The sequence below is a fragment of the Schistocerca gregaria genome, chromosome 3, assembly GCF_023897955.1.
Source record: "Schistocerca gregaria isolate iqSchGreg1 chromosome 3, iqSchGreg1.2, whole genome shotgun sequence".
NCBI lineage: Eukaryota > Metazoa > Arthropoda > Insecta > Orthoptera > Acrididae > Schistocerca > Schistocerca gregaria.
This window is the reverse complement of record NC_064922.1, coordinates 319,420,123-319,447,651: the sequence shown is the minus strand read 5'-3', so window position 1 is coordinate 319,447,651 and position 27,529 is coordinate 319,420,123. Positions and strand designations below refer to the sequence as shown.

Genomic DNA, 27,529 nt, shown 5'->3' with positions numbered 1-27,529 from the left:
GACGTGTGAGTCTTATACTGCAGCACCACACTGTCTCGTGTCGTCAGAAACCGTTAGACAATGTAATTGTAGACTAGATGTGGCTTGAATTCAAAGAGTTAGTATCGTCAGCAGTTGAGAAATTTATACCAAATAAATTAACAAGCGGCAAAGCTGATCTCCCTTGGTACACAAAACTGCTCAGAACACTGTTGCAGAAATAACGGAAAAAGCATGCCAAATTTAAATATTGGCGATCTTTTACAGAAGCTCGACATTCAGCGCGGGCTTCAAAGCAAGATTATTTCCAAAATGAAACTTCCTCTCGGAAACTGGTAGAAAATCCAAAGGTATTGTGGTTGCATGTAAAGTATGCTAGCTGCAAGTCACAATCAATGCCTTCTCTGTGTGACAGCAATGGAAATACTATCTATGACTGCGCTGCTAAAGCTTATAATCAAGAACAGCTACCAACATGAGAAACTTAGAAGCAGATACCCTCGTAGTAGTGAAACAGTTAAAATCCCTTAATAAGAGCAAGTCTTCTGGTCCAGACTGTGTACCAATTAGGTTCCTTTCACAATAGGGCCGTATTTAACAATGGCTCCGTGCTTAACAATCATATACAACCGCTCTCTCGACAAAGATTCGTATACAAAGACAGGAAAGTTGCACAGGTCACACTAATATTCAAGAAGGCAATCGGAGTAATTCACTAAATTGCAGGCCTATAACATTAACGTCGACATGCAACCGGATTTTGGAACAACTAGATCTTTACTCACACTAAATGTTAAGAGCTATCGAAAGGGATTTCAGATTGATTCCATATTTCTAGATTTCCAGAAGACTTTCGACACTGTACCTCACAAACGGCTTGTAATCAAATGCCATGCTTATGGAATAACGCCTGAGTTATGCGACTTGATCCGGGATTTCCTGTCAGAGAGATCACAGTTCTTAGAAATTGACAGAAAGTCAACGAGTAAAACAGAAGTGATGTATAGCGTTCCCCAAGTTAGCTTTGTAGACCCTCTGCTGCTCCTACCTACATAAACGATTTAGGAGACAAACTGAGAAGCCATCTTAGGTTGTTTGCATATGATAATGTCGATTATCGTCTAGTAAAGTCATCAAAGACCAAAACAAATTGCAAATCGGTTTAGAAAAGATATCTCTATGCTGAGAAAATTGGCAATTGACCCTAAATAATGAGAAGTGTGGGTTCATCTACATGAGTGCTAAAAGCAATCTGTTCAACTTCTGTTACACGATAAATCAACCACATCTAAATGCCGTGAAAACTGCATACCTAGGAATGACAATTACAAACCACTTAAATGGGAAAGAACATGTAGGAAATTTTGTGGGGAAGGCGAACCAAAGACTTCATTTTATTGGCAGAACATTTAGAAGATGCAGCAGACGCTTGTCCGTCCTCTTTTGGAGTACTGCTGCGCGGTGTGGAATCTTTACCAGATAGGATTAACGGAGTACATCGAGAAAGTTCAAAGAAGAGCAGCAAATATTGTACAATTGAGAAATAGCGGAGAGAGCGTCACGGACATGATACAGGATTTGTGGTGCACATAATTAAAACAACGGCGTTTCTCGTAGCAGCGGGATCTTCTCACGAAATTTCAATCACCTACTTTCTCCTCCGAATGCGAAAATATTTTGTTGACCCTGACCTACATAGGGAGGAACGATCATCATAATAAAATAAGGGAAATCAGAGCTCGCATGTAAAGAAATAGGTGTTCGTTTTTTCCGCGCTGTTCGAAAGTGGAATCACAGAGAATTATTGTGAATGTGGTTCGATGAACCCTCTACCAGGCGCAGGTGATTTGCAGAGTATTCATGTAGATGTAGATGTAGATGTCTGTTGGCTCCCATCCATGGTTCGCAGGATATCATGTGAGAAAGGGCAATCTGAGTTTCAGACGAGTGGTGCTTTCTTTTCCGTCTCAGGGAAATTTATTATTTTCGAACTGCGAATACGTTCAAGGATTCTGCAGAAAATTGATACTAAGAATATTGGTCTGTAATTTTGCATGTCCTTTCTTTAACCCTTCTTGTATACAGGAGTCATTTGCAATGTTTTCCAGTTGCTTGGGACTTTGTAATGGGCGAGAGATTCGCTACATATGCAAGTTGAGTAAGTGGTCAACGTCGTAGATTACTCTTCGTAAAACCGAACTGGGATTCTGGGGAGCTGGCAACTTAAGTGTTTTCAACTCTTTCACTTGCTTCTCTACGCCGGGGATGGTTATAACTATGCCCCCCATTGAGACTCTGTACGATTGTCAAACAACAGTATGTTTGTACGATTCTGCTGTGTGAACAATTCCTTAAACGCGAAATTTAAAGCTTTGGCTTTTCTTTTGCTGTTTTCTACAGCCACATCAGACTGGTCAATGAGTGATTACATACACTACTGGCCATTAAAATTGCTGCACCAAGAAGAAATGCAGATGATAAACGGATATTCATTGGACAAATATATTATGCTAGAACTGACGTGATTACATTTTCACGCAATTTGGGTGCATAGATCCTGAGAAATCAGTACCCAGAAGAACAGCTTCTGGTCGTAATTACGGCCTTGATACGCCTGGGCATTGAGTCAAACAGAGCTTGGATGGCGTGTACAGGTACAACTGTCGATACCACAGTTCATCAAGAGTAGTGACTGGCGTATTGTGAAAAGCCACTTGCTCGGCCACCATTGACCAGATGTTTTCAGTTGGTGAGAGATCTGGAGAATGTGCTGGCCAGGGCAGCAGTCGAACATTTTCTGTATCCAGAATGGCCCATGCAGGACCTGCAACATGCGGTCGTGCATTATCCTGCTGAAATGTAGGGTTTCGCTGGGATCGAATGAAGGGTAGAGCCACAGGTCGTAACACATCTGAAATGTAACGTCCACTGTTCTAAGTGCCGTCAGTGCGAACAAGATGTGACCGAGATTTGTAACCGATGGCACCCCATACCATCACACTGGGTGATACGCCAGTATGGCGATGACGAATACACGCTTCCAATGTGCGTTCACCACGATGTCACCAAACACGGATGAGACCATCATGATGCTGTAAAAAGAACCTGGATTCATCCGAAAAAATGACATTTTGCCATTCGTGCACCCAGGTTCGTCGTTGAGTACACCATCGCAGGTGCTCCTGTCTGTGATGCAGCGTCAAGGGTAACTGCAGCCATCGTCTCCGAGCTGATAGTCCATGCTGCTCCAAACGTCGTCGAACTATTCCTGCAGATGGTTGTTGTCTTGCAAACGTCCCCATCTGTTGACTCAGGGATCGAGATGTGGCTGCACGATCCGTTACAGCCATGCGGATAAGATGTCTGTCACCTCGACTGCTAATGACACGAGGCCGTTTGGATCCAGCACGGCGTTCTGTATTACCCTCCTGAACCCACCGATTCCATATTCTGCTAACAGTCATTGGATCTCTACCAACGCGAGCAGCAATGTCGCGATGCGATAAACCGCAATCGCGATATGCTACAATCCGACCTTTATCAAAGTCGGAAACGTGTTGGTACGAATTTCTCCTCCTTACACGAGGCACCACAACAACGTTTTACGAAGCAACGCCGGTCATCTGCTGTTTGTGTATGAGAAATCGGCTGGAAACTTTCCTTATGTCAGCACGTTGTAGGTGTCGTCACCGGCGCCAACCTTGTGTGAATGGTCTGAAAAGCTAATCATTTGCATATCACAGCATCTTCTTCCTGTGGGTTAAATTTCGCGTCTGTAGCACGTCATCTTCGTGGTGTAGAAATTTTAATGGCCAGTAGTGTACGTAATATGTTGCTGCATATGAAATTTAGCTAACATATTGAATTTTTCTTAAGAATTGGGTGAGGGTCACTATTTCTGACCAATATTAACAAAATTGATCTGATGTAGCACACTCATTTGGGATCATGCACGCCAGCGATAAAGCCAGATATAAAAATCCATAACATTCCTCAAATTTTATAAACAGTTTGAGATATCGAAATGCGATTTTGGCAAATGATAGCACACAAAGAGGAGAGTGTTTTGCCATGTGGATGTTATGGAAAATTTCATCATCTGCTGTGTTATTCCACTAACTACAGACTTTTTGAGGGTATTTTGCCATGTCGTTATTATGCAAAACTTCGTTATGTGCCTTATTATTCCACTAACAACAGACTTTTTCGATGAAAGAACATAATTTTTAATGACCATCGATAGCTGGTGAAACGAGAACCACCATGGGTTTTGAGTTTTGAAACAACGTAAGTGAAGACATTATACGTTTATTTTTATATCCAGGAAGGCCTTTTTCATTAGATGCTGACCTTACTTTTCATCATTTCCTCACTTAATAAACTTAATAAACAGCTGTTTCAGAATTCTCTCACAACTGCATCTCCACAACACATTACTGAAGTGACATTGTGTAAACTCTGCCGTGTTTTTGGCAGAAGAAGTAAATTTTAACATGTCAACAAGAGAAATACTGGTTTTACTCAGAATGCACCATTCCTGACGTTTCTCTAAAAGTTAAAGATAGTTAACAAGCCAGATGAAAATAAATTTCTGCTTTTGTTGCATTTTCAGTGGAATTCATTTTAAATTCTAAACAAAGCTAAGGTGGCAGATCTGTTTGAAAAGTCACCATTCAAGTGTGGCGGTGGAAGGGCTCCACTTAGTGTTTACAAAAAAATATGAGCATAAGCATCAGTGTAGAACAGACTTACCCTCCAGTGCTCAGTATTTCCCCTAGAGTGCCTGCCTATAACCCCATCACTACTGCTCTCTCCACGCATGTCCTGTTGACAGCGCATCTTATTCTGCTCAGATTTTAGCTACAAGGCCTAAAATATTTGCGTTGCGTGTGTACTGGCGAACTAGCTGCTCAAGACAGTTTTATGAAAACGTGTCCAGAAGCACTTCACATTGGGTCCAGAGATGTCCCAGTCTATACTCGGCAGGTTAAAGTCATTCAAAGACAGTCTATGGTAGCAGTGCGGAAATGCCCAGATCCACAGTACTAGTTGAAGGTGTCCAACTAGCACTGCATGATCTGGGTATTTCCGCTCTGCTGACCGTAGACTGTCTTTGAATCACTCTAACACTGTCACAGTGGAGTCAGGTGGCCAGTAAAAACATCCAGCAATGAACTTGATTTCACGTAGACCTTTTATAGAGGACCGGATGGCTTCACTGTCACACTCAAATTCGACCATAATAGAGACAATATTTTTGTCAATTGCAATGAACATTCCCAGTCCTATTGCGTCTAATCTGTCTTTTTGATATATGTTCCATGACTTGCTTAATACCTCAGAGCTTTCTACTTCACGCTTCAAGAGTTCTCCATCCCAAGAATAATTTAAGTGCGAGAAGTTTACTGGATGTTAGTAAATTCAGGAACTTTGTTACGAATACTTCGACAATTTACTTATACAATTTTGAGAGTCTAAGTGTCTTTACTGTACACGTGGTTTGATTTCGCTATCTGCATGTTGTCTGGCGAGTGTTCATCAGAGTACCTCAAACTACTGCCTAACATAAGAAAATGTGATGTGCACTCCACATCTACTCTGCTACCCAAGAAGCTGCTTCCTTTGGGTTGTGCACCCTTGACCTATCAAGGAGCGTCCTACAATTCTCCACTTGATAACGCAGATCCAGAAATCTAGTCAAGACCGTCACAGAGTCGACGAATCCTTTGGTTGAGTTCCTCCACTTGGCTCCAAACCAAAGGACACCGATCAACTCTGGGTTCCGCCAACACTATATTCCTAAGAGGCTCCATAACGCTCGTAACGTTGGAGCTCCTGATAACTACCGAATCCATGTCCCCATGTGCCTGTCGAACCCTGTTGAAGGAGCACCCACCTGTTCACTTACAGAACGAACAGCTGAGGCCAGACACCAAGCCACCATTTCCCCCTCCGGCTTGAGCGATGGAAAAACGTCACCACCTGCCATTCATCCTGCAGTGACGGCGGATCAACCACGGAAGGTGCCTTTGCAGCAGAGCCCGTGGGCGAAACAAGAGGCACCTGTGGTGTCCCATGCGACAGGTCAGATTCTTCACTCCCGCTACACCCCGAGGCAGCAGCCTGGAGACAGCTGACTAGCCAAAAGCACATTCAGCTCTTTGTGAACTGAAACCAGCTCACACATGGCACATGGGGGCAGGGGTTTGGTAGTTCTCGGGAGCTCCTATGCTAGGAGCGTTATGAAGCCTCTTAGGAAAATAGTGTTGGCGGGAGTGATAAAGTCTGCTGGCCTCTTGTGCAGGGTGCACTCACACATCCTACCCATCCTAGAAGGGCTGACTGAAGAAGTAAACTATATAAGCACGTACAGAAACCTTGATTTGTAACTTGGCTACACTCCGGATGTGTTAGTAATGGAAGTTGACACCTTAATGACCTGTGTAGCTACTGTACAGAGGAAATGGCAAGTGTGCTACAGACTGCCTGACTCTACCCTTTTCTGTTACAAAAACGCAAGATTACGCGTCTTAAATAGAAAAAGAAACGCACAAAATTTAAGAAATTTGCTACTAACAAGACGCAGAAAAAGCCAAATCATTAACTTGCCGCTCCCCACGTGGTACCACACGACAGTTGGAGCCTGACTGACATTTACTAGACTGAAACGAATTGTCTTTAGCGCTTGAAAACAAACAAATGAATAATTAGTGTCCTACAAACTACTGTACAGTCACACAACGCGAGATTAAACCTCTTAAATAGGGAAATGCACACGAAGTGTGAGAAATGTGCTACAAAGAAAACACAGAAAAAGCTAAACGCGTAACTTTCCGGACTCCAGGTGTGTACCAGGCGGCAGTTCGAGCCTGACGCCCAGAAAGGAACTCCAAGTGACTATATACAGGAACGTCAAACGCAGTGATTATTAGTAGTTCAATTGAGGCGCAAGAAATTGTTTGGGGGACGTCTTCTGTTCCTTTCTCGGACAGCAACGAAAAATTTTATGGATTCACCAACAAACTGACTAAATCATATGACAAATATGCTCCCCTAAAGACCAGAAAAGGAAGAAGGTAACCTGCACCTTAACTACTGGCATCTAAAACGCTCATGAATCTCGGAGATGCTGCATATCAGGCATGCAAACTGCGCCCCACGCCTGATAATCAAGTTGCTTACTAGCAGAAGTCGAACAGTGTCAGCCAAGCTGTGAGAAATGCAGAACTCAGGCAAGCTCATACATTAACTGACAACAGAAATAGACCAGCTGTCCTTAGGAAAAATCAGTGGTCTTGGTATAGGCAAAGTAAAAGCTACAAATGATCCAGTTGTCCCAGCTGAAGAACCGAACTGGTACTTCACTTCTCCTACAATCACAACTGAACCACAAACGAGACTCATTGATTGCTTCAAAGGACTAAACGACTGCAGCCACGAAAAATTGTATAGAAGCATGTTACTTGCAATACCGCAACAAAAAAAAGCCGTCACGCGTATCAGATCAGCATCTACTAGACAAGATGGCATCACTTTCCAAATGATGAATCGTGTTATTGATTCATTACCGCCCATTATAACAGATATCTTCAACCACTTCTTAATCACAAATGTTTTCCCTGATGCGTGGATACAGACCACTACTTAAGCGACTACCCAAAAATAACCTTGCCACTGTATCCTCTGATCACCGACAATATGTAGTCCATGACCAGCTAACAAACTACCTAACTACAAAGAACCTACTAGGCAAAGACCTTTCAGGTTTTCTTAAATATCGCAGCACAACTTCTGCCTTAAAGGTAACACGTGACCTGAAGCTTGCCATGGATATGCAAGAAGCGATTATAATGTGCTTCTTAGGCTTCAGCAAAGTCTTTGATACTGCCGTCTTCGACATTTTACTTGCCAAACTTAGCAGCCTAAATTTCTTGCCAAGGACAGTGCAATGGTTTCGCTCATATCTCACATCTCGCCAGGATTGCCTCATGTACGCCACCTTAAAATTATAATGGAGGCAGGTAATATCAAGTGCCCAGAGATCGATATTAGGTCCTTTACTCTTTTCATTGTATGGCAATAATGTGTTGTTAGTTTTGTGCTACTACAAATACCACATGTACGCTGACGACTTCAGTTGCATCTAAGAGGAAAACCAATAAAAGCGAAGACAGCTATCGAGAATTTCAATATCGACCAGTATTCTTTATCAAAGTGGACGCAGAATATAGGATTGAAGCTCAATCCATCCAAAACCCCAGTGGCACTGGTTGGTCATTCTAAGCTTGTTAGCCCGATATATCGGGAACCCCTAAATGGGACAAATATCAGTTCTCTCTTTCAGCAAAGAGTCTAGGAGTGATAACATAAGAAAATGTAAATTGTACTGGGAACGTAACGGCAATGTTCAAGAAGGTATCAGCATCTCTCCATGCCCTGAAAAAGTATAAAAAAGCTCTTCACACTTCACCTGGGAACTTATATAAACACGTATACCACTAATTATTGATTACAGCAATGTCATCCTGCAAGGACTTTCTCAGGCAGCTCACGGCGCCTGGCAATTGGTTATTAAAGCCTGTGTTCATTATATCTGTGATGTTCGACACTATGAACATATTTCACCATCAGATGCACAGTTATCTTGGCTGCATGCAGAGAAGCGCAGAGATTTCCATACCCTCTGTCTTCTCCACTGTCTTATCGGCGTACACTGTCTCCCATATCTCTCCTCGACCTTAACGCTCTTGTCCGAACTACGTGACAGAAAGACCTGTTGCCACCAGAGCAAAATTCTTTCTGTCCAACCCCAACGAACATCCATTTTCTCGATGTTCTCAGTAGCAGGAATCCGACAATCTATGTTAGAGAACCGAATAACATCTCCAGCTTCAGAAGACAGTTAATGACAAATCTACAAAAGCAACACTAATGATTGCCATAGTCCCTGTACGCACTCATTGCCCTTTTGCATCCTTCCTTCCACCGAGATCTTCCCCCATTTTCCAGTATTCTTGACTGGTGCAGTCTCCTTAAATTTCCTTTCCCCAGACCTCACTACACCAGAAAGCATATAAATTCTTTTTATATCTGTGACTGTCGTTATTGTTGCCATTTTTTATTATTACTAGTATTAGTGTTATCACTATTAGTGGCAGCAGGAGCAGCTCCAGCAGCAATACAAGTACTGCTAGTATTAACTTTATTAGTTCATTGTCAGTATTATTTATTCGTATTGTCACTGAGGACACTAAAGCCATGTTATTACTGTTTCTTATTGAAATAGTTATTTCTTTGGCAATAACGACGTAAGGAAGATACTTTATGTGTGAAACTCTGGTCTGATGTAAGAGAGGGACTGATGGCCTTAATCAGATCAGGTTAAATAAATAAAAAAACAATAACTAAATAAAATATTGAGTTCTATCACTTAGAAAGGCGTTAATCCAGTGACAAATCTGGTTCGGTACTCGGGAAGTTTGTATTCTGTCCACCAAACGCCAGTGCGGAAGTGTATCAAATGCCTTCCGGAAATCACGATATCAACTTGGATATCTGTTTACGACGCCCTTGGTTTCATAGAAAAACAGAGCGAGTTGTGTCTCGGAAGATCGCTATTTACGGATTGCATATTGGTTTTTTTAGAGAAGATTTTTGATCTCCATAAAAAGCCATAATGCGTATGCGTAGAACATGTTCTACAACAGACTGACGTCAGTGATATAGGACTGCAATCATGTGCATCATTTAGACGCCCCTTCTTTGAAATGGGAATGACGTATGTTTTCCGGTTGCTTGGTACGGCTCTGAGCACTGTGCGACTTAACTTTTGAGGTCATCAGTCGCCTAAAACTTAGAACTAATTAAACCTAACTAACCTAAGGACATCACACACATCCATGCCCGAGGCAGGATTCGAACCTGCGACCGTAGCGGTCGCCCGGTTCCAGACTGCAGCGCCTAGAACCGCACGGCCACTCCGGCCGACATGCTTGGTACGCTTTGTTGTTGCAGCGACCTGCGATAGACACTATCTGATCAAAAGAATCCGGACACCCTACGTAATGCGGAATTGATCCGCCAGTATAAAAGGCGGCGGCGAGTAATGTGTTGTTAGTAGAGATTCGGTAACAGCAGCATAGATCGATCAGGCAGGCTCAGTGGCTTCGAACGGGGACTAGTCACTGGACGTCGCCTGAGAAACAGGTACATCAGGGACATTTCAATCCTCCTAAAGCTGCTCAAGTCGAACGTTGGCGATGCCGTTTTGAAATGGAAACGCGAAAGAGGGACCCAGCTAAACCACAACAAGGCTGACATCATTTACTGACGGACAGGGGCCGTCAAGCATTTTGAGGGAGGTTGTAAAAAGTCGTGTGAAATCAGTGGAAGGAATCACTCGTGTGTTCCAAAGTGCTAACGGCACAACAGCTAGCGCATTGACCGTGCATAGAGAGTTAAAAAGAATGGGGTACAACGTCGATCAGGTGCTTATGAGCTACCCATTTCTGCAGTCAATGCTAAGCGACGCTTGAGACTGCGTAAAGAGCGAAACGAGTTTTTTGGAGTGATGAATCGCGCTATATTGTGTAGCAATCCGATGGAAGGGTTTGAGTTACGAGAATTCCTGGAGAACGTTACCTGCCCTCAAGTGTAGTGCCAACAGTGAATTACAGAGGAAGTAATGTTAGCGTATGGGAGTGTTTTTCGTGCTTAGATCGTAGTCGTCTTATTGTGATTAACAAAACACAGCATTGTGCACTTTGTGCAGAAGAGGAACAGTTCGGAGAAGATCACTGTTTGTATCAGCTTGGAAACGCACGGCAAAAGCTGCATCTGTGAGGCAATGGCTTCTGGACAGTAACATTCCTGCAATGGACTGGCCCGTCCAGAATCCCGACTTAAAACGAATGAAATACTTCTGTGACGAGTTAAGATCGTCGACTTCGTTCCAGACACTAGCGTCAAACATCTCTACATTTTCTGGTGTCTTGAGGAGGAATGAGCAGCCTTTCATCCCTCCACAGACATTCAGACATCTCACTCAAAGTGTCCCCAGCAAAGTTCGAGCCCTCATAAAGGCGAATGGTGGATGCGCCCTGTATTGACATACAGTAATAGGTGTGTGGGTACTTTGGAACAGAGAGAAGATATGCAAGTTGTTTCGTATAGTCTCTGTAGAATCTCACAGTTATTTCGTCTAGTCCAGATGGCTTTACACTATTGGGCGATTTTAGCTATTCAGGGATCATTTATCTCAATATCTGCCATGTCGGCGTTCGTGCGACGTCTCAGATTAATAACCGTATGACGATCTTCCCTGGTAAAACAATTTCAGGACACTGAATTCCGTATTTCGGCCTCCTCTGTGTCATCACCGTTTCGGTAGTAGCATGCTGACTGAGTGACTAAAAAAGTGATTTCGGTCGACTTACGGACGTTACGTAAGACTAAAACCTCTTATGATTTTTTGGCAGTCGCTGTGCTAAACTTTACTTTCGAATTAATTGAATGCAGTTCGCAATTCTCTTCGTACGCTCATTTTGATCTCGTTCAGCTTTTGCTAGTGATCCAGACTTTGATGTCAGTTAAATCAGTTACAAAACTAACTGCTTTCTTAGCAACTTTCTTGCGCGGTCATTGTACAGTGGTTGTTCTTTTCCATTTCTGACAACGTTGCTCGGTAGATACTGGTCTAAGGCGTGTTGTACAATGCTGCAGCTTGTTTCAAATCACCTATTTATGAGACTGTATGTTGGTCCAACGTTGGCGATATAAAAAGATCCTCATATGTGAAGGCATACGTAAATACAGGTTTCAGTATTTTCGCTTTTTGTCCGTTGGGTTCGGTTCCAACACCGACTAGCCTATGAGAGAATGGAAGGTGGCTTTATATGTATTCACTGGCTTTACAAAACATCATAACTTTGAAAGTTTTTCAGATCTTTTGTCGGGTCTGACTGAGGAAACTGTTGTACGATGAATTGAGCGTAGGCCTCTACGTTCATTAAGGGTACCTGCAATAGCAAAGCAAACGTCAGTAGCTCGATTATAACATGCTGAGGTAACATACTCGAAAGAATGTAGACTTCACACCAAGCCCTTCAGATGTAAACAGTGCGTTACCATTATTGGTTTGATTTGATTTTATTTTATCAGGGAAGCACAAACAATATTGGTCAAGCCCGCTGCTGTCCGCACCGTAACTTGTGGGGTATTGTTACCTGTGTCTTTAGTGAAGCCAACCAATGCCCTTGACCAGTGCAAGGAGATCCTTTACCTTTATCCTTTGGTAGACACAATTTCTTCAGGTCTGGTTGACCGGAATATTCTGTGTCTTTTAATCTCCAATGCCTCGCATTCGAAGATCAAATGTGATGCGGTTTCCTCGCCCACACCACCCTTCCTACATTTGAGGTCTTCTTCTATTATCCCCATTGCATGTAGGTGTTTTTTGAAATTCCCATGGCCTGTCAATAGCTCAAACATGAGTTTCATTTCTCTCCTATTCAAGCCCAGGATTGTGAGACTTCTCTTAGAACATGGCTTCGGCATCAATACCTTTCCATGTTTTTGCTTTTGGACCTTAGCTCAATATTTTACATGCTGTCTCCTTGTCCAGTCTCGTAGTTTCATTTTGATCATCGCCTTGGTGATTGTTAGGACAGGTTCCGGTCCAATAAATGGTGTCATCGCCCCTATACTGGCCAACCAATGGGTTTGCTCATTATCACTAATCCCTGAGTGACCAGGGATCCTCAATAGGCTTACCTTTTTGCTGTCCCCTAGCTCCACAAGGACTTTGTGGCATTCTGCCACGATCTTTGATCTTGTTGCGGAGGCTGCCGGTGCTTTCAGGGCTGCTTGGTTGTTTATATAAATGAAAATGCTATGACCTCTGTAACATCTCCGCAAATTCTTCTCCAAGCGCACACCGATAGCAGATATTTCTGCTTGAAACGCAGTGGCCATCTCCCCTGGAGAGACTGCACTCTCCAGCCTTGGCTGCAGTCCATATACCCTGGCCCCAACACCTTGGTCTCTTTGCAAACCGTCAGAGAACCAGATTATGTCCCCAGTATGATCTCGAAATTTGTTCTCCCTGAGCTCTCTACTTCCAATTACTACATTGAAAGGCTTGTTGTAGCAGTTGGGAGATATTATATAGTCAGCTGTCATTTCACCAACCATACCTATGTCTGTCTCACTCAGTATTTTAGTGTGAAATCCTGGACATCCCAATGAGTACCAGTTTTTCCCAGTCTTTAACCTGTGTGCTCCAGCTGCTGCCTCCATCTTTACCCACAGGTGTAATAGGGGCATGTTTAGCAGCGTTCCGATCCCAGCAGTGGGCGTGATGCTAATTCCGCCTGTAATGGCTAAGCAGGCCAATCTTTGCACCTTAGCAAGCTCTTTAGCAGCTACCTGCTCTTGTACCTTTTCCCACCACACTGTAGCTCCATAAGTGATCATAGATCATACTACTGTGATGTATATCCTGTACATACTCTTAAGCCCCAGTTTTTACCGCAAGCTCTCCTGGTACTAATTAGAGTGTCTTTTGTCTTGGAACAGGTGCTCCTTATGTGAGGGGTTCACGATAGTTTCTCATCCAGGCTTACACATACATATTTCCCTATCCCCTTCACTGGTAGAGTTTCAGCGAGAAGCTTGAATTTCCAATATGTGTGTTGGGTCTGCTTCCTCGTAAATGGTACTACAACAGTTTTCTTAGGACTGGCAGACCTTGTTTCCTGCACCAACTATGCACAATGTTCAGTGCTCCTTGTGCCATAGCTCTGACTGTACTTGAAAATTTTGCCAAGTATTACTATGACAAGATCGTCTGTGTATCCCTAGCAAAAGTACTGTTAGAGTTTAATTCATACAATGAGTTCATTCGCCATAAGGTTCCACGGTAGAGGGAACAGGATCCCTCCTTGTGGACAGTCTGTGGTGGTGCTGATTACCATTTTTTCTTTCATCGTGGTGGCTTCTACCTTTCTACCACTAAGCATGGCTCTAATCCATCTGCAAATGGTGTTCTCTGAGCCATGCACCTCATAAGGTGGCAGCTTGAATAGAGTTGCGCAGCCACAGCCCGAATACAACGAAAGGCTTGTGACAGGAGTCGGTGATCAACAGCGACGGAGCCAACGAACCCACCAGGTGACACATTGAAGGGAGCAGGTAACGCCCCAGCGCTGCCTGCCATGGAAAAATTCTTTAGAAAATTGCGCTGGGGAATTTTCAGATGGATACAACCAGGCCAGAGATGCAGTTAAAAGAGACTCGCATTTACTGATCATGTGAAAGGTCCGTGGTGCTCTCATGATGTACGCATGTAACTTCTAGGCGTCAGGAACGGGAACGAAATGTCCAATTGATTGAAATAAACTCAGAAGGAGTTGAAGTGGCGAGAGTTCGGCGCAGTTTAAAATTATGCCCTTTCTGATTGGCGGGGGCAGTTTGCACGAGTTTAAAGGATCACTCCCATTGGTCTCAAAAGGCCAAGATGCGAAGCACGACAGTACATGGGGGGGGGGGGGGGGGGGGGGGGGGGACAGTTTTTGCTACGAAAGGCAGAATACCGAAAACTTCAGGGACTCTCCTCTGAACCAGCGTCTAGTGTAGAACAGAGCACATCATGCTCTGTACGACGCCAAAATATGAATTTTGTGGGAACACTGTGTGCATTTTGGCTGACATTCAGCTAGAAATTAGCTAAAGAGTCGTTGAGCTCTGATGGCAGAGAAACGAGACAGGCACCTAGTTAATTGTTCTTGTGAGAACCGAGAGGACATTGAAGTATACACGCTGCTCCATCTATGCATGTGTATATCACCATATTGTCCAGACTAGGGATGAGTGCATATTTTCTCGCCTAAAAAGAAACATAGGACAGTTTCAGCTGATAAAATCAGTAAAGATTTTGATTGGCTTTTTATAGGATTTTCAGAGGGCGAGTACAGCCATGCAGCCAACAACACGCTGCAGCTAAAGGTAAACGCCGCCGGCAGAAGCGTAAAATTATTGTATCATCAGCTTGCATCCACTGTGAACATGAGCATGCCGGCCGCGGTGGTCGGGTGGTTCTAGGCGCTCCAGTTCGGAACCGCTCTGCTGCTACGGTCGCAGGTTCAAATCCTGCCTCGGGCATGGATGTGTGTGATGTCCTTAGGTTAGTTAGGTTTTAAGTAGTTCTAAGTTCTAGGGGACTGATGGCCTCAGATGTTAAGTCCCATAGTGCTTAGAGCCATTTGAACCATTTTTTGAACATGGGCAACCCTGAGTAATCTTTTGTATATCTTCGTAGACTTGATTGTCGTCCTAAAACTACCGAACTTAGAACCGGAATTGGATGATTTGATGTAATATTGTCCAACTCAGAGAGTGCTTCATTGTCTAGATGCAGGAAAAATCTTGTAGAGAACCTTCTATTTAAATTTGATATTGTTGTGTTCATTGTTATTTCTGCTAATAAGGACTAATACGTTATCTTGACAATTGTCCTGAAATTGTCATGTCACAATCTATGTAAACAAATGTGCTTCTCTGACAATAATACACAAATTAAACAAAAATTTTGTACAGCGAAGCACCGATATGCTCTGTCGTAGAATAAGGGTCCTCTCCTAACCCCAGTAATTTATTCTAGTGATGCTAATTCACTGACAGGGTGTTTTTGTTGATGTCTGACGAATGTGAAAATGAGTGTGGAGTGTCAGAACCTCTACTGCCCTGACCATGGATCCAATGGTCATGTTGCTAAAAGCCCCTTCGATGTCCGAGAAGATGCAGAGGGCTATTTCCTGAAAGTGTAGTGCTTTCTCCATCTTCCTAAGAAGTTGGTGGAGTGCAGTCTCACACGATTTGCCTGGTTGGTATGCATGTTAGTTTATGTGTAGAGGCGGCCTGGTTAACGTCCTTTCCCTAATGTGCACATTGACCAGTTTTTCTAATGTTTTAAGAAGACAGGAGGACAGACTGTGATTGATTTCATATCCACGGCCTTGTTATGATCAATTCTCCCAGGCTTTGGAATGAAGACAACCTTCACTGGCTTCCAGACGTTAGTTACCATTCAGTTTTCAATGTCTATTACCTTACGTTCTAGTTCATAGCGACAACGTAATAGCCTGTATTTTTGCTACATTCTTCAAATGATATTACCACGACAAGATAGGTTGTTAAGTTTATGATGTTGCTTTGAACTAAACGATCTCTAGTTCGTGCAAGTAGGATATTAGTAACTTTCCATCACTTTGACCAAGCGCAAATGCTCGTATCTTTTTTGATGAAATTTTTGACTCTGATGATCATTGTTGGTGTAATAGCTCCATGGGCATCCATGCCTTTTTGATGAGTCACTCGAAAGGATTGGCTCTGTTTGTTGCAAGGAAGTCTACAGTAGTTGTTTGGTGAGATGGTTGTCTGACTTGATGTTCCAAGTAGCTCTTTCATTCAGCATTGCTTCATAAGACTTGTCCATACTGCTACTGTCCCCCCATTCAGCACCGGGCCAACAAACCCACACTACTACCACGTGGTCAGCTTATATCTGTGATAACAAATGTAGGCTATCTATGAGCGACTCTGGTCAAAATGTTTAGATTTGATGGTCAATATAAACATCATTACTCTTGTTCATGAGTCCAGAGTGGGAGTCATTTTGGGCCTAACTAGATTTAATGTTTTTACTTGTTGTTATAAACATTCTAGCCCCAAAGGAGTCTGATCTATTTTTCTTATGTGTGTTTCACGTGTTGTTATTTACGTTCGAGTTCGAATTTCAACCAACTCTCAATTACTCATATTATGTGAGAGTCTTTGCTTTTTTTGTTGTTGAGTGAATGGAGTTCTGGGACGTTGCTTTGAACTTTTCATTAATTAACAGCTTTCCAATACTTGCCCAACTCTCTCGACTGTTCAACGCCAATCGGTTACATTCCCTCCGTTTTTGGTGAAGCCAGGACTCCTAGTTATTTCCTAGCTAAGTTAATTTGCATGGTACATGCTATTTGGCTGGAACAGTGTTACGTCGTCGCCCTCAAATCGCTCGCAAGTATTAAGTGTCAGTGTTCGGTGCGATTCTCCATACTAGGAGACTTTCCATTTTAACCCCTTACGAGTTAAGACGAGCCTGTGGACAAGGGTTCACATAATGACTCTCGCAGTCGTCTCAGTGCGGCGCGAGTAGACTTAACTCTGTCTACAATTTGCCCATATCAAAGCTGGTAGCCGCACGATTTCTTTCTGGCCAATCAGAGCGTTCGTACTTGTTATAACTCCACCCACTAGAGGTTTTGTAGCCTATCACAGGCACCGTTTCTTTCGTAGGGCAGAGTTTAACTTGTGCTACATAAAACTGAGATAAAGAGCTTTTTCTTTTGTGGATGTTTTAACACAGGTGGCTAAGGTGAGTCGCCATTGGCATCTCCCGCCATGTTCCTGTAGAAAGGCTTTATGAAGGGTCATTGTTAAAAGCAGAGACAAGGGCTGCTTTTGCCGGCAGCCTACGCAGTGGCTCTTGCACCTCATTGTGTCCACTACGTGTCCCGCTGTGAAAGTTTCAGCCGAACATGGGACAGACATTCCGTCGTAAAAACTCCCCTTCCCTCAGAACTGAATTTCTTAGCTCAGATCTGAGACATAAGTGGCGTGTAATTACTAGTGTGAGTGTTAGTGATTTATATTCAAGAAATGTCGAATAGTTTATTCAATTTTGCCTATCAATAAAATTCGAACATTTTCATTTAACTATGTCGTGTGGAATATCGAGTTAATCGGAATTATTTCAGTAATTCAATGAAGGTGAGTTATTTGTTTGACACTTTACATATCACTACCTCTCCCCACGACAATTTTTGTACTGAATTTAGACAATGATTAAGGTGTTGTCTAAGACGGTCAAAAATTATACTTTTTCTCAAGCATTGAATATTGGTCAGCCACTTGGTCTGGTTCTTATTCTGTTTAATTCTGTTGGTTTGTATACTTTAATTTTTAACATGGTTAACTTTGTTAATGATTTAATTCTCTGCCTTAAGTGAAGTCTATAAGTTTTTTTATTAATAGTGCTATGAATTTCTTTTCTTATTTATTTAAATACATTTTGTGTATTTTAGATTCTATATCAAAGATGAAGAGCCTCTCACATCGATCTTTTAATACTATTTTCTTAACCACTTTAAATGACGTCAAAAATGTAAATGACTTTATACATAGTACAAAAATTATGATTCTAAGAACTAATGTAAACATCAAAATAATGCCTTAGCAAATCCTAATCAGTTCAAAATCTTAAAAGTTTATATTAATGATTTATGCAAAATTCGAAAATATTATAGTCGCAAACAATGTTCATACATACATATCATTCTAAAGAAATATATTATTCTAACAGACAGTGTGGTTTTTAAGAAATGTTGCATTGATAATGATACATGCGTAAAATTTTAAAATATTACGTCATAGACAGTAAATTAACTTTACAAAAATGTTATCTTTAAGACACAATATACATGAACAGCTTATCTTTTTAAGATATTATTCTAATGAATATTATAAGTACATAAAACATTTCATTACAAAAAGGCCTCTCTTGCATTACTCACGAAACAAAGATTATGGAAAGACTGTTATACAATTCGTATTCAGAAACTTACACATATTGTATAGAAGGATGTAAATTGCATCAGTACATCGAAGTCCTTTATAATTTGCTATGCTTTTTGCAGCTTTTTCACTGTCTGACACTGGTCTTTGCCTAATTTCGACCACTGTTTTCTCACGATGTCTACAAATGTTCTTGTGTCAGGTCGCCGACGAATGTCTTTGTATGAAGCCGAAGGACTTGCGCAAGATGTTAGTCGGCAAACCTTTGGGTGGGCAGCGTCGTTCTTTGTCGAATTTTGCAACAGTATATTGCCGTGGTCCTCATAATAATGTGGACCTTTTAGTGCAGACTCTCATGGAGTATTGGCTTTAAAAGCGTGTATTTTCCTTCTCAAGTCATTGCTGAAGATGCTTATAGTTTGGTAGCACTTCACAGATAACTAGTTTATAACAGGATGGGTGTCTGATAAGGTGTGTCTTGAAATATTTTTACCCATCTTCTCTCTGCAGCATCAGTCTTCGGACTCTTCATCTTCTGTTCTTCCAAGCATCTTCCTTTCTTCAACTTGAATCTTGTCTCTTCTCTGGGCAGGATGTGGGAAATTATTGACTACTAGTTGCTTTGAAGTTTTACATTTGTTAGTGTTACAATCGTTGATATGGATGTTTAGTTCAACACCGATTGACTGATTTTCCTTCAGGTCTGTGGTTCCATATAATATCGCAGTCTGGTGGCGACAGTGCGATTCTACACGTACTTTTTGCCAAATTGTGCCTCAGACAAGTCGGGGTTTTGGTGAGGCATTTTATTTTTACTCCATGTGCTGGTTGCTGTTTCGTTTGTTTCGTGGCCTGTCGTTCCCTGCAGTCCTTCTGACTTGATTATCAGTCGAAAGTGAATACAAGGGTTGCTTTGGTTACAAATCGCCTTCCTTCTTGTGCCCTTGCTGGCACCCCTGCATCGTAGAAAGTCGTTGATCTCGTCCGTTCATGTCTCATATACATTTTCAGTTTTTGTCCACTGTATCGTCATTGGCCGTTGGCGGTTGTTTCTTGCAGGAGGTCTGAGTACAAAAATCATTTTTTATAATCTACATTATGCCTAACGCCTAATTTACGCCTCTTAAGAAATCCCTTACATGGTTTGGCGTCCTTTCTCTGTGTTTGCAGGACTAGTTTCTCTATCAGGTTACAATTTGTTGCTAACATCTTAAGCTAATGAGACTACTTATGTTCATTGTGTATGGTGTTGTGGTGTGGCATGTTAGTATGTCATGCTATTAGTTCATCTCCTTTGCACACTCTACTTGTATTATTTGCTACATAAAAGAATTTTAGGTGCTTCTTCTTTTTCCTCCTCCGTCTCTTCTTTTCTTCAGACTCCTGATCAAGTGCTGCCTGAAACATACTTGTTGGTTTTTTTGGTATTATTTAATTATAAGTCATTATTCATCATAACTTTTAATATGGCTTTCATGTTGAAGTCCTGAACTATTACCTATCTCATTCTGTGCTTGGTTCATTCTGTATATACCATCTTGTTTGAATGGTGGAACATCGTTCCTTAGGTTCGGAAGGCTCTTGCTCTTCCAGCTATGTTTGACACTATACAGCCCTGGCTGTACATTTTTACTTAACTATGTCATGTGACATATCGAATTAACCGGAATTGTTTCAGGAATTCAGTGTAAGGTGTGTTATTTATTTGACACCTTACACCTGTATGCAAGAATTGTGCTTTTATTCTCGAACTGTAATAATGACGTACGCAGTACTCTTGTAGAAGTGATCCATAGGTGAAGAAGATTATTTATACTACTATACTACTACCTGCTACTACTATTTTAATATTCTCCTCTACATGTTCAAAATGCCGCATTAAAATAACAATTAAACATTAGGACTGAACAGCGATTCGACGTTAATAAGACGTTGACAAAAGTTTAGTGGTTATTAAGCTCAGGAAATTATTTGTAGTTTTTTCATATGATAGGCGTAGGAGCTTAGAACATAGTATTTTACACTTTTATTACTTCAACAGAGAAACCGGCCAGCGCCATTTATGAGCTTCTTTTCACATCGTCATCTATCCGACCATTCCCTCTTCATACTAAGAGTTTTTAAGGGGAGTGTAGAAACACACTGTATTTTCCAATGCAGAATTTCGGAACCGCTATTTTCTTACAGTATAGCTCTAAGTTTGTGGGTACTAGACAGCATCGCACGTATACAGAATTGGCAGGGCAGAGTTTGTGTAAAGGTGCGCCGCAGCACTAAGAAACTTGCAGTTGCATGGAAAGCAATGTATACATTATCACTCTTCACTGAAACGTATTGCTGTTATTTGCCCAACAGGATTCTGGATCGACAACAGAGGACTGGTGGAAATGCTGCAAATAACTGTGCAGTCCTGGCTGAGCTGAAGGTAAAATGTGACTTGCTCGGAACGCTCAGCAGCAATTCGAGATACACCAGGTCAGTTCACTTCAGTTTTTCATAGTATATTGGTAGGCTGGTAATGACAAACATGATATATTACTCGTCTTTTACACACTTTTGTAAATTTATTATAAGCATTTAACTGTGACCAAACCTGCGTGCAGTCGGTTTCGTCGGTGGATGTTAGTACTTTGGCTCTCGACATGCTGTAGCTAGTTCTAATCCTAATGAATTGTAGACTTGTTCGTTGTCGTTATTTTCTAAGCAAGGGAAAGACAAGTGATGATACAAAGTTACTATTTAATGGACTTTGCGCTAATGTCCTCCATTATTCGCAACTGTCTATGCAGTGTGTCATGGAATGAAGGCATTTGACATTGTTAGTGACTACCCCTCTGTTAGATAATGCACTCCGTCTTCAGGCCACGAGTGACCTACCGGGACCATCCGACCGCCGTGTCATCCTCAGTGGAGGATGCGGATAGGAGGGGCGTGTGTTCAGCACACTGCTCTCCAGGTCGTTATGATTGTATTCTTGACTGAAGCCTCTACTATTCGTTCGAGTAGCTCCTCAATTGGCATCACGAGGCTGAGTGTGCCCAGAAAAATGGCAACAGTGCATGGCAGCCTGGATGGTCACTCATCCAAGTGTCCGACAGCGCTTAACTTCGGTGATCTCACGGGAAATGGTGTAGCTACTATGGCAAGGCCATTGCCATCTGTTAGATAATGGCAATATGTAATAAAGCTAACTTGCAGTTATTTGAAAGGAGTAGCGAGTATTCTGACATGGGTTTTACGCTCACCGTTCGTTCATTTCTATACTCACTCATAACAAAACGAACACAGCACTGCACAGTCCAAGTATTCCTTAGAAATTCCACATGGTACAGTTGCACACTTTACTCACTGCATTGACTAAAGAAGACTGAATCTAATTCAGTGTTTTGAGAATACACGTTGTACATTTTAAAAGCGCAATATCTGGCGCTATCAGGCACGTTGTTGATTTCCTGGGTTCAGATCGATGATTGGTTTGTGTGGTGTCTGTTCATTAATAACTCTTTGCCAGAGACAAGCTGAGATCCTTGACTTCGGAAGGCACCGACGCATTCACTGATCAGCCAGAAATTATGGCCACTGACCTACTATCGATATAAACACGTCCAGGCGACAGCAAAATCACCTGGTGAGGAATGACTGTTAGTCAGACACACTCCCTGTGCATGTGGTATCAGTAACCGCGTTGTCCGTTTGTAGAATGGTGAAGGAGTGGAGTCTCTCTGTGTTTGATAGAGGGCAGATTGTGACGGTCTTGAGACTCGGCACGAGCACTTCGGAAACTGCACAACTTGTCGGGTGTTAGAGGAGTGCTGGGTGAGTGTCCGTACGTGGCGAAACCACCCCTTATTACGGATTTCGGACGTCGTAGGCTGGGCATACTAGTTAAACAGGATAGGCGGCGAACTGTGGCGGAACTAACATCACACTTCAGTGCTGGGCAGACTACAAGTGTGTTTGAGCACACAGTGCATTGAACATTCCTAACGATGGGCCTCCGCAGCTGACGACCGATGCATGTGTCAATGTTAATCGACTGATGCATGTGTCAATGTTAATACAGCGACATTGGCAACAACGACTGAAATGGACACGTGACCATCGGCACTGGACGATAGCACAGTGTCAGAGCATTGCATGCTCTGATGAACCCCAATACCTTCTTCATCGTGCTGATGGGAGGGCGCGAATCCGTAGTCTTCCAGGGGAATAGCTGCTTGACACCAGTACTGCAGAATGGAGACAAGCTGGCAGCGGCTCGATTATGCTCTGTGGAACATTCACGTGGGCACCCGTGGGACCAGTGGAACTCGTGCAAAGCACCATGATGGCCAAGAAGCATTGTACACTGGTTGCAGACCACGTACAACTCTTCATGATGATCATGTTGCCCGATGGCAGTGGCCTTTTTTCAACAAGATATTGCGCTATGTCACAAGGTCAGTAGTATGATGTAGCGGTTCAAGGAACAGAGTGGTGAGTTCCAATTGATGTGATTACCCGCCAGTTATCCAGATGTGAAACCGCTTGATCACATCTGAGATAAATTTGAACATGGCATGAGAGCTCATCACCCCCCCCCCCCCTCCCCGGAATTTACGGGAGTTACTGAAACAATGGAGTGGGCCGGCGCTGAGTGAGCTACCTTTCTTATGACATCATGATCGTTAGTCAGTTATCACTGCCTAGGTGTACTGCTTACTGCATAAACAGGATATCTGTGGAGTGGAAATAGCATACTGCCAACACAAAATCTGAACTGCCACATGAATGAAGTATCATGCTGCTTGTTTACATTTTGCAATAACACCAGAAATTTAATATTCACTTATCTGGCCTATTACTACGTATTTATTTACTACTAACAGCAATGGTAAATAATTTTTGTTGATACAGATGCTAATCGAAATATATGAAAGAAGAAAAAAAAATCTTCTCGCAGCTAAGTACCACAAGGTATAGTTTTAATTTTAATACTAGTAAAAACACAATTTGAAAAAGATTGAGATACAGCGTAATAAACAGTTAGCGTTTAGAGTTAATTTATGTGACTTTTTGGCAATATATTTATGAGTGCTAGATAAATTCGGTAGAGTAGGAGTGTACTATGAGTCAATCTGTTCAATGTGTAGGCCTACACATTTCGAAAGATTCATACCTGGAACAGACATTTATGAAGTCATTACCTCTGGTTTATACAGATTCCAAACCATTGTTGTTATTTAAAGTAGTTACACAGTATGCTGTAGCGCTTGTGCTTATGATGTTGAAAGTGAATATATGTGATTAATATATTACTTCCCCTGAGGTTGAATAATGTTTAATGGCAGCAGAAAGGAAAAACTGAAGAATTTCATCTTTAAAATATTTCACTCCATGATAAACTGCTAATTTCCTGTATATCAGTGTTTCTTGGAACATTTTCAACTTGGCATATTAGGAAGATATTTGGCAATACCGCCACAGCATAATTTAAAATATTAAATGTTAAAATGCATTTCACACACGTGTATGACATCAACAGCACTTTTAAACGGGATATATCTGTACTAGCATTGTTATGACATTCAGACTCTGCAGAGCACACAGGGAGAAACATTATGCTAGACTAAAGTTATGTGACCTTGAAGACAGTGAATGTTGTAAACAAAAATTCTGTACTGTGCATCTGAATGCTCACTCAGTAGAGATTCACACTCCACAGTTCGCTGCAAATTTCTGACATGCATGGCGCATTGTTTTATATAGAGCTTGTCGAACTCATTCGACATTGTGCAAAAGTTCTTGGGTAGTAAAAGGGTGGTCGGCTCTCATGAACGGTCATGTATCAAGCACATAGGCGCCAGTTTTGTGAATTATTGAATAAAGTGATGAATTAACATGAAGAATAATGCCTAAGGATCCAGAGATATGAGTATAGAAACTGCAGTTTAAATAATGTAATGCATTTCTAACGACACGTGTGTGAGTTGAAGAAGTGTCTCTGCTAAGCACAGACTGTAAAATGTTAAAGACCATTAATGTCACGACAGCGGGACTAAAAACTAAATAATGAGTTAGTAAACTAGAAAATAGTAATGTGACTTCTCCCAGAATGCAAGGAGAAGTGTGTTAAATCTTAAACAATGTGAATGCATGTCAACAATTAGGGATAATTTGAACTGTGAAAGCGATAAATGCGAGAAAAGTTTGAATAATATATTACACTTACAGGTCAAGCAAATTGTATTATTATTATTCGTTTCCATTTGTTACCAAGTCATCATCAAATTAACTGTTTAAAACATAAAGAAAAAGGAGTCAGTAAAATAACAGGAAAGTAAATTATGGATCACATTTACTTCTGTACACAAGTATACATACTTTATTGTATTACACAGTAGCTCTTCAGCTGAACAGTCCCCGAGAAGGGCTTGCACTGTAAGCATACCTGCGCTCTGATGGTTGAAACTGCAGGCTACAGTGAATGCACTTGCACAGTATCAGAACACAGTGACACTATGCTTGTTACCCCAGCTGGTACAATGTTCTGCAGAAAGAGCAGTAAGAAAGCTCCATGTTTAGACGAAGTAATCATTAGAGTGAAGTTGTATGACGTAACTGTCTTAGAGACTTTTTCTTTGCAAAGTATGAGAATTGTGAATTGTGTTTCAAGTGGACCTGTATCGGTGCTTGTAATGGGCGTTATGTATAGGGCTTCCTACAAACTTAATTAGGTATATTGGCAGTCACCTATCCCCTAAAGCGAGAATCTCGGCAATTTTTGCCTTTCGCCAACATTGATGCTGGCAAGATACTGGTTCCAGAAATTCCAGGACTTCCGAGAATGTTCCAATTTTATGTTTGAAATCGGATAACAAATGCCAAAAGAAATATTCTTTTTCGTGTGATATAATTACAAATTATCATTTTCTGATTTTTTCCCTTTACTTCTAATGTGAAACCTTGCTTCTTCCAAATTTCATGGTCGTAGCTCAAGGGGAAGTACCCTATAGGTTTTAATTGTTAAGACTTCTGTGGCCACTTGTTGACAAACTGCCTGTTGGCTTCTGTCTTGGGTTCTTCGGCCGGCGTTCGTCTGATGATTTTTCTGACGTTTCGCCAGCACGAGTGGCTGGCATTGTCAAAGTTTCACCCCTCCATTGCTCGTGGTGGATTGGAGCCGGGTTCACGGCCGCAGACTATCGTACATGCTTGACGCACCAACGTCTGAGGGCTGCTCCAGGGTCATTTCTGGTGCGTTTCTCATATTACCTGCGACGGTCATTCGCTTCAGCACAGGAAGCCAGGATCTGTTTACGCTGAGGCTTTCCTCTTTCTTTTTGAAGCTATTCGCGTGTTTGTGTATTTCTATAGCCTCTCTGAACCAGTGGGTGTGATACTTTTTCTCTACAGCCAGAACTTCCGTATCGGCGAATTTCACTACGTGGTCGGTCTCACACAGCTCTGTCACAGCCGATTTCTCCGCCTGCCCCAATCTGCAATTTCGTTTATGTTCTGTGATCCTGGTGTTGATCGATCGTCCAGTCATTCCAACATAAAATTTTCCGTGTGTGCATGGTATGCGGTATATTCCTGACATTACAAGTCGGTCCCTTTTCTCCTTTGGCGATCTGAGACAGTCTTTGATCTTCTTTGTCGATTTGCTCGGGTATGCTGGTCACAAGGGATCGTGAAAACCTGGCACACAGCGTGTATCGAAAACGAACACACATGGTCGATACCTGCACAAAATATCAAATTACCACCCGAGCCAGAAAAGTGGCATGATTAATACTCTCGTTACGCGGACAAGACGAATATGTGAGCCACAGCTCCTCAGACACGAAATACAACACTTGGAAAGTCTTCTGAGGAGCAATGGGTACACCACAAGCGATATTAGAAATATAACAGAGCCAAACACTTGGCGAAGTGACAAACCAGAAAAGGAAATGTGAGATACGGGCTCTATGCAATGCATTCCCAGCGAACTCGGCTCCATTCCACCACCAGCAATGGAGGGCGAAACTTTGACAATGCCGGCCAGTCGTGCAGTCGAAACGTCAGAAAAACCATCAGCGAACGTCGGCCGAAGAACCCGAGACAGAAGCCAACAAGCAGTTTGTGTAATGAGTGAGTTTGCGAGTATCACAATATATACTTTTTTGATTGCATTGAATTAGACGCTTCAATTTTATATACCGCCAATGGACCGTAGACTTTAGCACGTGACATAAATTTCAACTTGATACTTCCATCTGTTCCTGAGAAAAACGGTTCCTAACAGTCGGACAGACAGACAGACGGAAATCAGAGTGATCCTATGGTGATTCCGTTTTTACCGATCGAGATGCGGAACCCTAAAAAGGCGCTGTATAATGCCTATTATTCGATAAGTTTGTATGTATATATTTTTTGAGTGACCTGATGTTGTTTTCCTATTCTTTCAGGTCTCAGCAGTATAGAAAATTTGCTATCCTACCGTAATCAGGGACATGCACTATGAATGTTGCTTTGGTCATTAAGAAACTTCATTATCGTTGGCAGTTCCTTAACTCTTTTACTGCTGTATATTTTGTGTCAAACGCCCAACTGCACAGCAGACAGCATTCACAGAACGCGCACTTTTCACACTGACGCGTAACCAGGAACGATTAGGCGTGACAGGTGCGTCTCAGTACAGGAATAATGCCCTGTGTGCTCTGTAACAGAATCCATTACCACGAGAAACTGATCGAGACAAGAAAGTAGCTCTTGTAAAAGAGTTTAATCTAGCGAGCTGTTGTCGCGTGAGAGCGATTTCCGACTGATGTCCATGCATTGTCGGAAGCGGCATTTCACCGCTTTCATACCACGATGCGTCTCTGTCAAGATGGAAGATGGTCCCACGCGATACTAAAGTGTCTTCATTTTAATTCCTAATAAATTTTTGTATCATCTGTTTACGCTG

General features: G+C 42.1%; 1 protein-coding gene across 2 annotated transcripts in view; it reads left to right on the top strand.

The window, feature by feature from the left end:
• Positions 1 to 27,529, top strand: part of LOC126354845 (ketohexokinase-like) — a 77,745-nt gene that overhangs the window by 16,654 nt on the left and 33,562 nt on the right. For both annotated transcript variants that reach the window (XM_050004826.1, XM_050004827.1), the window contains one exon: positions 20,953 to 21,072. In XM_050004826.1, coding sequence (XP_049860783.1) covers positions 20,953 to 21,072 — 120 coding nt within the window. The remainder of the gene's footprint in view (positions 1 to 20,952; positions 21,073 to 27,529) is intronic.